Raw genomic sequence first — 12,059 nt, forward strand, 5'->3', positions numbered from 1 at the left:
AAGTTCACACGACTCTATGAGCTGTTTGCGTCTGTCTATACAAGTCCAAGCCAGATACCAAAACACTGATCAATACTGATTCCACAAAAGCGGCAGATGTTCTACCATATACAATCACTAGTTTAGTAATAAATGGTGATGGACAACATTCTACTATTTTGTAAAGGCATACACCAGATGACAGTAAAAGATTCCATGAAAATTTTCCACTTTTCATGAAACCTCACACTACATTGTTCATGTTAAGGACAAATTTTACACATGAAAGAACAAAAGAAGGTGTCAAGAAGTACCGGGCTTGGAAAAGCAGGTGAGCATTCTTACAAGACTACATCCGTTGCTTCACCCTTCTTCCATTGTTATCACTCCCATCCAATGCTTCACTGGCATGCCTACAGCTGATGATTGAATGCTCCCCAATTTTAGCAACATACTCCAAGAGCTCGGTTAAAACAGATGGGCAACTCTCCCTCAAATACTCGTAACCCTCAGTTTGCATAACAGCTGCAACATTTATGACAGAAAGCCTGTTAATATCATGGAGACCACAGTGGTTTTTTAAAAAGGCAAGCTGGGGTTAGGCAGACCCCCTACCAGTTATACAACTATAGCATTGGGTTTGAACCTGCAACGTCCCAACACAAGGTGATGTGCACTAGCTGCTCCTACCAGACAAGCGGAGCCCCCGTTGGTATGGAGACCACAGTTCTTGATAGAAACAAATTATGTTTTTTTCAGAAGACAATAAATTATGGTTCATCCAGAACCTCCTTTTAAGCTTCCCTTTTTTGGGAGGGGGAGTCGAAATCTCATTTCAAAATCATATAAAAATGGTGAATCTGACCCAGCTGATTCAGCTAACCAACTAAATTCCATAGCAAATCAAACTGATTCACAACTTTTCCACAACAACCACAGTTGTGAGACCTTGGGCCTGACTCCGTTCAACATGCAGAAAATCAAGTGGAGAGAAATAAGTCAGGAGGCAAATTACCTCTTAGATTTGCCGGCATTGCAATAAATTTGAGACAAACTGTTTTAAGCTGAAGACAGTGGTGTTGCTCTGCCAGGGCTAAAGTTGTTGCAACTGAGTTTATACTGACTTCCTCACAGAGCTTAACTTCACAAAGCAGCCTTAGTCTCTCTATGCCATAGCGGTCAGCTGCTGCTAGCAGATGTTGTGCCATTAAAGTTGAAGCACATTTTGACTCTACACCCATGAGTTCTTGCATATCAGGAAGCGAATCCCAGTATATAAAGTGGAGTAAAGCCTGCAAAAGCCACAACAAAAAGAACCCATATTGATTTGTTTATTGGAAACTCTAAGACCTATGGATACAGGGTGGTTACCAGATCTGTTTCTGATATCACTGGGGCCACCAAAGTGTTCCACTCATAGTTACCTGAAGCGGGAAGAAGAATTGGAGATAGGCTTTTGAAATGTGTTCTCTTTAAACTTACACAACATACATTCAATTAGCATTCACACTAATGCAAAATGAAAGTATGTATTGTATGCATATATTCAATTAACATTCATGCCAATGCAAAATGAGAGAGTATAGCAGGAGCAGCAGTGCCAGTTGTGGTGGTGTGGTTTTTATGTAATATGATCATGACTCCACATGATGATGGTTACTATCTTGATTGGTGTGGTGATAACGGCAATGATCTCGCACGATTACGGTGAGAATTGTGTAGTGACAGTGACATAAAAGGCAGAAAGGACACATAATGGTCACACACATGCACACCAGGAGAAAACCATGAGCGAGAGTGACCTCTAGCACGCATCCTTAATGCTATAATTTACGACAGTTCAAAACTATCAAAATAAATTGCACACTAGAATGAGCACAAACAACAGTTCAGGCAAAAACTGTTTAATCCTTAAGACTATAAGAGATGAAAATCAAAGTATAAAAAAAAGCGTTGTCTGCTAAAATAAAGAATAGAGAAAATTGACAAAAATAGCAATAAATGTCTATGTTCCTTGACAATAAGGGCATTCTCCCTTACTCTCAATCCTCTGTGTGTGTGTGTGTGTTGAAAATGTAAAAAGGTCTTCGATAAAAGGATAAGAAAACATGGCTCTAAAGGGACAGTTGACAACCTTGAAAACGGGTGATTGCATGTCTTCAACCACTATATTACTTGTATTCCAATCTTTCATTGGTCCAAAAAGCTGAGCTCGGAATACAGGTGAACGGGAGGCAAGTACTAACTTGTGGGCTGCAAATGTCTCCCCGTCAACCACAAAGCTCACATCTGCACCCCTTCCGCTCTCCAAGAGCTGTCCAAAATGTTGTCTGATGTCAGAGGGTGGTACTGAAATGGTACAAAACTTCGGTCCCTCAGTGTGTGATCGAACAACACCAACACTACAGTGAACTGAAAGACAATCATCTTTAAGGTAGTCTGACACTTCTAAAATAGATCTCTTGAAGAAACGCTTGTAACCCCTGTGCATTACCAAGAATACTCATCATGACTAGTTGTTGAGAGAAAGCGTGCAAGGCTTTTTTCATGTATAATGTAATCAAGAGATTAGCAATTTTCGTGACACAGCAGTACCATGAGACGAGGAAAAAAAGAGGTAATAAAAGAACAAAACTATCATACAGCACAAGAACAGCTCACCAACAAACAAAAGACATTGTTATTGCACAGAAAACAGAAAAAATCGTCCAAAAACAATAAAATTAAGGAAATATATTTAAAACTAAAGGGAAATAAATACTACATGAATACATGAATACATGAATAAGATACAGAATGTTTAGTCACAAACACAAAGACCCTTCTTCAGGCAACCATAAAGATGAAAACCTGTGCAAAGGACAAAGTAAAGTAGTCAACAAATTGATTCAATTGGTTCTCTCCACACGAACAGGTATCTACAAACTCATTAGGAAATGTGGCCAAAAAAGCTTAATATACCCTGGCATGGTTGTCCAACCCTGTTTACAACAAGTTACAACATAAAAACAAGATGTTGATGCACTAAATGAGTACCATGACTGCAGTTCCTATTTTGCAATCTCTTTCAGCCACAAATTGCTCACATAGGGTTCCACGTTCTTATCTGCACCTCCAAGTTAAGTTGTTGAATTAGCCAGAGGCATACAATACATGTTTTTCAATATCTTTTATAATTTTTTCTATATAATCGGTTTCTTTGTATTCTTCTGAGATTCATGCCATACTTGTGTTCTCTTCCAATTTCTGGCACGTTACTTGTTATAATGTCATTATTTATTTGAAACAGGTGACGGAAATTAATGGTGGACTAGAGGAAAAAAAATCTTACACAAAAGTAGCATCCAGGATGCCAAACTAACCAAGTTAAATATACTAGCAGAAATTTGGAGAAAAAAGATATACCTCAAGAACCTTCAAGAAATCAAAAGGGCAACACTTTATTTTGTATTTTCATGTGCCGATAAATGTTATTGATGAACTGATACCAAAGATTTAGATTTCATGTTATAGATCCGAAGAAAGAGATTCACACGCAATTGGTATACATTAATAAACAGGCTTGTGAATATGGTTGTTGCAACTTGCAAGTGTCTGAAGTACTAGCAACATTTCTATATGCAACATGTGATATACTGAAATGCAGCAAGACAAGGCTGTCAAGTACAACGTTACATAAGTGAAATATTAATATCTATTTAGCATTTAATTTTTTTACAACATAACATACAAGGTAACAGATTAATATTGCATGTATTAATATGACATGCATAATGAAGGTTGTCAATGTAATGGGCTTTAAATTTATAGAGATCTCAAATATGACCTTTAAAATTTTTATTAATCACTTTTTCTCTCTCCTCCTTCAATCTTTACACTCTTTTCCCTATATAACAGATTTGTTGTGGCATGGGGACAAGACAACAATGTTCAAATTAAAGACAAATACAAAACAATCAAATTAAAAATTGAGGGAGGAAGATATCAAATCAAAACCCTTCTAAAGTGTAAGCGTTGCAAACCCAGATTGGCATATAAGACCAAAAGTATATTCTAATTATTGGAGGGTAGAATGGTAATATCTGCATACTAACCCAAGATAAGCTAGCAATAACTGCAGTTAATTCCAAAAAAAAGTATTAATCACTTTTTCTCTCTCCTCCTTCAATCTTTAAACTCTTTTTCCTATAAGTTTAACAGATTTGTTGTGGCATGGGGACAATGATGAACAAATTAAAGATAAATAAAAAACAAACAAATTAAAATTTGAGGGAGGAAGATATCAAATAAAAACCCTTCTAAAGTGTAAGCTTTGCAAACCCAGATTGGCATATAAGACCAAGAGTATATTCTAATTATTGGAGGGTAGAATAGTAATATCTGCATACTAACCCAAGATAGGCTAGCAATAACTGCAGTTAATTCCAAAAAAGTTTTTTTTATATACATAAACATAACTTTAGTGCCCTTTCAAAAATTTCCAAAAGATAGGTACATTTTTTAATTATGCCTGCCATTTTGAAATTTTACCTTCCTTTTTTGTCATAATTGAAGAAATACAAATATTCTTTTGCAGAAAAGTGAAAATTTAAAAGGAAAAGCTTTATTTGAAAGAAGAAAAAAGCTTTATCCAAATTGCCACCTGATTTATAAAATCAAAACTGAATTACACCAGCAGAAGTTATTTGTTAAACTTTTTTATCTCATTTTTATTTGTTCATTTTGAATGCAAAGCATTTTTTATCATGTATTCATTACTTAAAAAATTGTCTCACATATTGTTAATTATGAACAGCCTTTGAAGGAAGGTCAAAGACAGAACAGATTTGTGGCAGACAGCTCTTCAACATAAAATACCGAAGCTGGCCAGTTGAGAACCCCTTTGTTTCAGGTTCGGCTGGATAGTAACTCTATCAAGAGAAAAGGCATAGTAGTTGATGCTTGGGATCCATATGTGCAACAAAGGTGAGAAAGAAACTCTATCAAGAGATGTTAACCATGAGAAGATAATTGCCCTCCTTGAAGGACCTGAACCCCATAGGAAAACTTGAGGAAACATGGGCATTCTGGGTTCTCAAAGGGATAGACAACGCAATTTTGCCTTAAAAGTTTCACTCTTACTACATTTCTGATGCAACCCATCCTTAACAACACTCGTATTTTTATCAGCCAGCAGCTACATCAGGTCGGTCTTCCCACTCTCTTGACTCATTGTAGGATCCTCCTCAGGTTTATATCCCAAACACCATTTCCCATATAACAGTCTGTCACTGACACTTCCTTATTTATAACCAGCAAGTATACCCTCAGGTAACTGCTTAAAAGAGGTTCTGGACCTAACTGTTTATCCTTCCAAAAGTTAACCTGCAATCTCCTTATTCTTCCAAAACTTAAACTGGGATCTCCTCCCTAGTCTAATAATAATTCTTCCTAAATTTCTCCAGGACAACAACACGGCCTCTCTGCATTCCTACACTTTGCCTCCAACTTGGCCAAGGGGCCCATCCAAGGGATGGTTGTGCTTGATCAGCAGTGACCACCATTTGTTTCCTTCACACAACAGCCATCACCATTTCATTAGGAGAGTGATAAATTCTCCTGGTCCCCACACCACTGAAGGAGATTGGGAGAGTTGACCATTCCCATGAAACCAAATGTAATCTTTTTCCCCATTCATATTGAAAAGCACCAGGTGATAGTTATCCTCATTAATTCTTCGACCTGATGATAGTGCAAAATTTCAACAAAACTACAAGCATCATATCTGAATCCACTTACTGATCTCAAAGATCACATTATTGTCAGAAAAAGGCAGAGGAGTATGATCCAGAATGCTTGGAAGCTGAGTTCTTTCAATAAAAACTTGGTCAAGTGCCTTCCTTACTAAAGCATTGATCCTTCACACTCTGTGTTGGTCCGTTGGATAAAAATGGAGATATGGAATGTGACCTATGTCACATGGATACTCCAGTTCAATCTTCGCTCATGTCCTCATATATAGAAATCATTGAGAAGTTCATAAAAATGGCTGTATACCTATATCAATGTGACATAGGACGTGACATGCTGAAAATTTCTCCCACATCCCCAACAATGGAGATTGAAATTGTGGCCTATTTTAGCGTACCCCAAATCTATTGGATCCATACCACTTCAAACACATGCTCTCCAAGCATAATAGAAGGGAATTTCAATCAACTGTGCAAATGCTTTTTCGAAATCAAATTTCACCATGAATGCACTCTTTTCTTTTCTCCTTTTTAATGCACAACTTATAAACTTAATTTCGTATCAAAACAAGAGTGAATGACATTAAACCAAAGAATAAAGGAAGGCATAAAATTATCAAACCTAAACCCCTAGGGACACAATGGACCAATCCTAAACCTCAACTCATCAATGGTAGTGCAACAACAAAATGGGTCATGTACCTAGGGCAACCAAGCATACATCATAATAATATCATCATTCACTTGTATGTTTTCATATACCTGACCAGAAAAAAATAAACAGACTACAAAGACATCACTGGGTAGCAAGAGCACTCTAGGATTTGTAGAAATTCTCCCCATTCACAAAGAATGGCACCTTCAAACACCATAAACTTTTCCAATGCTCATAACTTAATTTGCTACAGAAAAGTTACCAGCTATGCTATCTCATATGCTTATTTCAACTGCGCTTCTACAAAAATGAGTATCCAACCGTCACACTTGCTTTCTCCATTTTAGAATAAGATCTAACCTGGCATGTCAGATGGCTTTTGTCGGACACAGAATCGTCAAAATTAAGTTGGAAAGTGGTGGTGTTAGTAGGCTCACAAACATAAAAAAAAAATAGCATAAAGGAAAGCAAAATATTGATAAGGGCTGCAATGCAATGCTGGGGGCCCTCTTGTTTCCCAAGAGGAAGGACTTTATATGGTATGTCTATAGAAAACCTCATCATCCTTCACGCAATCACTCACAAACACTTAAAAACCAATATTACAAGATCATGGTCTCCGAGACCTACTCAACAATCAAATACCAAAATGAACTCAGGCACACACGACCAAAAACCAAAGGCAAATTAACTCTGCTGAAGAAGACTCCTCAACTGACAATATCACCCATTTAGACACTAAAAACTTCAGTCAGGACATCCATCTCCAAACCTTATCAATACCCATCAAACACAATAACAATGACATGCAACCATACTTTTTCACAAAATCCCAAACAACCGCAATCTCATAAGCATGACGATGATAGACATCTGAAAAGCAACATTACATTCAACTACTCATTCTAATTGTCGAATGGAAAAATAAAAACACCCAAAACACGCATTTGCAGGATTCCCACGGCAAATCCAATTGACACCCATGTAACAAACAAGTAATTTTTTAACGCATTTAAACTAAAACCCCAAAAAGAGATCTATAACGTATTGGGTACAAAAACAGAACCTGGAAATCACATTGTCTATCAATTAAATACCAAAACCCCCGAGAAAGAGATCTAAAACCCATTGGGTACAAAGACAGAACACAGAAATACAAGTCCCCAAATCAATCAAATTGCTATGAATCGTTAAAAACAAAGAAAGAATTCAAATAATAACAGCACTAAATACCTAATAGAAGATCTGAAACTCCAAAATTTACAACACCCATCATTTCAAAATGATCAAAATTTGCAGATAAGTGAAAACCCAACGATAGATTAAGACCATACCACATGCTTCCCCGATATTTGAGCGTGTACGGCCCGCTCTCCAGTGGCCTCCCAAAGTGGCTGTGAACCTTGTGCTTATCCTTCCCGCTCTGATCCAAGAGGGTTAATTCGAACAGGGCTCTAACGTCGGCCCCCTCGCTCGCAAGCGCGATGAAGAGGGAGACGTACGCCGAATTGTCCTCCGGGCTCTTCCCGTCCGGGTAGAAGTAGATCGCCCACGAATACCCGCCGACGACGAACGTATCGGAGGCTATGTATTTTCCGACGCCCATGCCCTTGGACAACGAGTAGCCGTTGATCTTGAAATGGTGAGAGCCATTGATGGTGTGGGTGAGAGAGGTGGAGGTGGTAACGGGAGGGGAGGAGGAGGTCATGGTGATGGATCCCTTGCAGTTTTTGCCAATACCCATATCCTAAAATCTTCCTAGGGTTTGAGTGGGGGAATTGAATTTTTGGAGGGTGGGTGTTCTGTTCTTCCTTGTGGGTGATTTCTTGGTGTTCTGGTTTTCTAGGGTTTTGATGGGTGGTGGTGAAACGGGAGAAACAGAGGCGGCCGATGGGTGGATTTGGGGAAATCGGGGGGGAGGGGGACAGAATAGATGGAATATATTATATACACGAGAGAGAGGAATGATTTTCCTTTTTTTAGAGAGGGTGGAATGTTTTTATCTTTTAGAGAGGGAGAAAATAATTAAAAGCACTGTTAAGAGGGAGAGAATGAAATAAAAGTAGGTGTAGGTGTTTACAGAGAGCTCCCTCTCTCTCTCTCTCTCTCTCTCTCTCTCGCATACACACACAGGATGAACCAGCTTTAAACGGATTAGTACTGTAACTGAACCTAAATGAGCATAACTACATATTAACCAAACTGATTGCGTTGTTGGTAGGATCTGGCTTTCAGTTTTATGGTTTCTATCCTGATATTCCTCTACTTTGGAGGATGGGCCTTTGCCTTTTTGTTTTCTTTCTTTCTTGTTTTTTTAGTTTCAAATTTTATATTATTTCGTTTTAGGGTAAGCATAAGAATTGAAGCCTGTCTTTCTCTGAAAGACGAGGATTTGGAGCGCCTGCAGGTAATTCGTGGTGAGGGATAGATATGAGAGAGAGAGAGGAGTCATAATAGTGTGAAGAGAATTTGACTGTTATATCTCAGTTTTGTTTGTCTCAATTTAGTAAGATATATCCACGATGGTTGATTGTTGGGTGACTCAGTCTATCTGGGAGTTGAGGCGTCCTGATTATCGACCACAGTCAACAGTTCCTAGGATTTGTTGGTGTTGAGTTCGATTGGGCCCTATTAAGGCATTTCTAACCCAATAAAAAAGATTAAAAAGATTATCTCTCTTGTTGGAAATTTTACTTAATATAGTGGGTCATACGCTAGAAGGCTGCATATAATATATATATATATATATGTATATATATATATATATGTCATCTTTCAAGCGATAAATTGTCCTACTTAAAATCAAGTCTTTGGTACAATGGGTACTTGTGCAATTATGTTCTCAGAATACAAACGAACTTTCGCTTACTCTCCAAAAGTTGATCAACACATGCACTGAGTGAGACCGATAACCTTGATATGAACCATCTTGAACAACCTCTCGACTAAGATATAAGGATCTATGTTAGAATTGAATATGGATCTTAGAATTGGATAGCAGATGGATCGAGATCGAGATCCAAACAATTGAATATGGGTCTCATCAACAATCAGATTTGGATCCTGAATATGAATCTGAACATCAACTAGATCTAGATCCTGGATAGATATTCGAACAAAAATTGGATTTGAATCCTAAATATGAATCCGAACAATAACTAGATATGGATTCGAACTGGATCAAGATCTGAATAAATTTGGATCCGAATATCGAACCTCAAACCCCCCCCCCCCAAAAAAAAGAAACCAGAACTCATGGAGAGAGGAAAGAGCACGAGAGGGAGAAGAGAATGAGATGGGATGAGAAGAATGAGAGAGAGCTAGGGTTTATATAGGCCCTAGCCCAAGGCCACCCATAAAGATCATAAAGAGGCCTTTAATGAATCCAAACGACTAGCAATAAGTGAGCATGGCCGGCTAAAATTGGTCAGCCATCAAAACCCAAATGACTGGCCAAGGAGAGCGCCCAAATAGAGTCCAAAATGACCCTAGAAAGCTCAAGTTCGACCAACATTGAGTCAACAATCAAAAGTCAAACCAGGTTATGGATAAGGGCGACTGTTGGACTGTTTCGCACCTTTAATGCCCATACAAAACCATTGAGCAAGTTTCAAATAGATTTGTATAAAATTCAAAGCGATCCACAAAAGAATGATTAAGATCCAAAATCCAACAATAAAGTGATGCACAAACCCAAGATATAATGCCCTTAAGGGTCTTGCCTTATAAGACATCACCCTTTTATATAAGGACAAGAGATTTTTCAAAATCCTTCAATGTGGGACTAAACATGTGTAGAGAATTCATTACCCATAAACTTAGAAAAAAAATTAAAAATAGATGCAAAACTTAAGGATAGTTTTGAGCCAAATATTCAAGAATCCTCCACGTAGATCAAAACCATCAGAAAATGACTCAAGAGGTTGTTCGCAAAGATTCAATGCATAGATGAAGGTACCTTTTGGGTTTGAAACCCCACGTTAGTGTTACTTAGTCTTAGTCAGTTTATGACCTCAATAGCATTAGCTATGAATTAAAAATCCTAATTGACCTTTCAGATACCGTAATACACACTTTCGCTTCAGGTGGTCATAATGTGTCTACCAATATATAAAAGTCTCACATTAAAGGTCTTATTTTGTATCCTAGTTTCATGAGTGCTCTAGAGACAAAGTCCAAGTCTAATAAAAAATTATCCCTACTTTTATACTCACATAGGTAAGTCAATCAAGGGTATAAACCTGTTTGAAACACCCCAGTCATAAGGCCTATAAATCTTATTAAGAGTTCAATTCAAACTCAACCTTTGTACACAAATTTCGAGTACTTGACATCAAGAATAAAAAAATTATTAAGTGATCATTCCAAGCACTTAGAGACTTATTTTTCCCATTGAACCACTTGACATGGTTTGACCCTTATCATGTGGTTGACTTTCCATCAATAATGATTGCTTTTATAAATTGTAACATTATTTCTCTTGATGTCTTAAATACGATATCTTGAGAAAGTTCTTTTATCAACGGATCTATTAATTTTTGACAAGATTTTACATATTCAATTGAGATTACTCTTTGCTTGAGTAAATTATTTACATAATTGTGCTTTAGACTAATATGTCGAGATTTTCTACCATAAATATTACTTCTCATTTTGTATATAGGTGTTTGACTATCGCAATGCATAACTATGAGGGGTACTAGCTTATCTTTTAATGGTACCTCAATTAAGATATTTTTTAGTTACTCAATTTTTTATACCAGTTGATGCTAGTGCTATCAACTCTGCTTTTATTATAGAATGAGTTATCACAGTTTGCTTCTTGGATCACCAAGCAATTATTTCATATCTAAGGGTAAATATCCAACTACTTGTGGATAATGACTCATTGGAATCAGAATTCCAGTTTGCATCATTGTACCTTTTAAGTATAATGGATTATCTTTCATATTCTAGAGTTTCTCTCAAGTACTTCAGGACTCGATATATTATATCTCAATGCTCTTGTCATGGATTACTCGTATATTGGCTAAATTTGCTCATGCTGAAAGCTATGTCTGGTTTAGTTTCATTCATAACATACATGAGACTACCAATAATACTTGCATACTCTAATTGAGATATGTTTCTTCCAATGTTAATCGATAGCTTAACACTAGGATCACTTAGAGTAACAACAAACTTACAATCATAATGATTATATTTTCTCAATGTAGAGGGATTGAGTTAATGCTTAACCATTTTCATATCTAATCAACTTAATAACAAGTATAACATCAACTAAACTCATATATTTCATGTCAAATTTAAATGAAATATTTTTTTTTGGTATTATTTATGTATTCTATATTATTATTCATGATTAACATATCATCTATGTAGAGACAAATGATTATAACATAACTATCTTCTACTTTACTATATATGCATTTATTAAATTCATGAATTTTAAAACCATATGAAATAATTACTCCATCAATTTTTTTATGTCATTGTTTAGGTGATTGTTTTAAACCAAATAATGACCTTAACAGTTTGCAAACTTTCTTTTCTTAACCAATATTTTGTCTATGTATTCGATGAATTTCACAAAATTCAATGAACTCATTTAGAAATTCACTACCTCTACCAGATCTATAAGACTTTATTTTGCAATTATGAAAGCTTTCAACATCAGCTTTGAAAATATTTAAATT

The 12,059-nt window shown here is 36.7% G+C and overlaps 1 protein-coding gene across 1 annotated transcript; it reads right to left on the bottom strand.

The window, feature by feature from the left end:
• Nucleotides 1-55: 55 nt before the first annotated feature.
• Nucleotides 56-8,369, bottom strand: LOC149815422 (BTB/POZ and MATH domain-containing protein 2-like). The gene is made up of 4 exons (XM_089990229.1): nt 7,698-8,369; nt 2,114-2,462; nt 995-1,271; nt 56-504 (listed from the first exon to the last, which is right to left on the bottom strand). Exons 1-4 carry the CDS (start codon nt 8,105-8,107, stop codon nt 329-331), a joined length of 1,212 nt encoding a protein of 403 aa, XP_089846355.1. The 5' UTR covers nt 8,108-8,369; the 3' UTR covers nt 56-328.
• Between the last annotated feature and the right edge of the window lie 3,690 nt (nt 8,370-12,059).

Source organism: Nuphar pumila, chromosome 15, assembly GCF_984573655.1.
Source record: "Nuphar pumila chromosome 15, dmNupPumi1.hap1.1, whole genome shotgun sequence".
Lineage (NCBI taxonomy): Eukaryota > Viridiplantae > Streptophyta > Magnoliopsida > Nymphaeales > Nymphaeaceae > Nuphar > Nuphar pumila.

What these genes read in the sequence shown, in the direction of transcription:
- LOC149815422 (XM_089990229.1), bottom strand. Translation starts at nt 8,107, where the DNA reads ATGGGTATTGGCAAAAACTGCAAGGGATCCATCACCATGACCTCCTCC. An exon ending in AAATATCGGGGAAGCATGTG is followed by an intron (nt 2,463 to 7,697) that starts GTATGGTCTTAA and finishes GGTAATGCACAG; the next exon opens with GGGTTACAAGCGTTTCTTCA. An exon ending in TGCAATCACCCGTTTTCAAG is followed by an intron (nt 1,272 to 2,113) that starts GTTGTCAACTGT and finishes TGGCTTTTGCAG; the next exon opens with GCTTTACTCCACTTTATATA.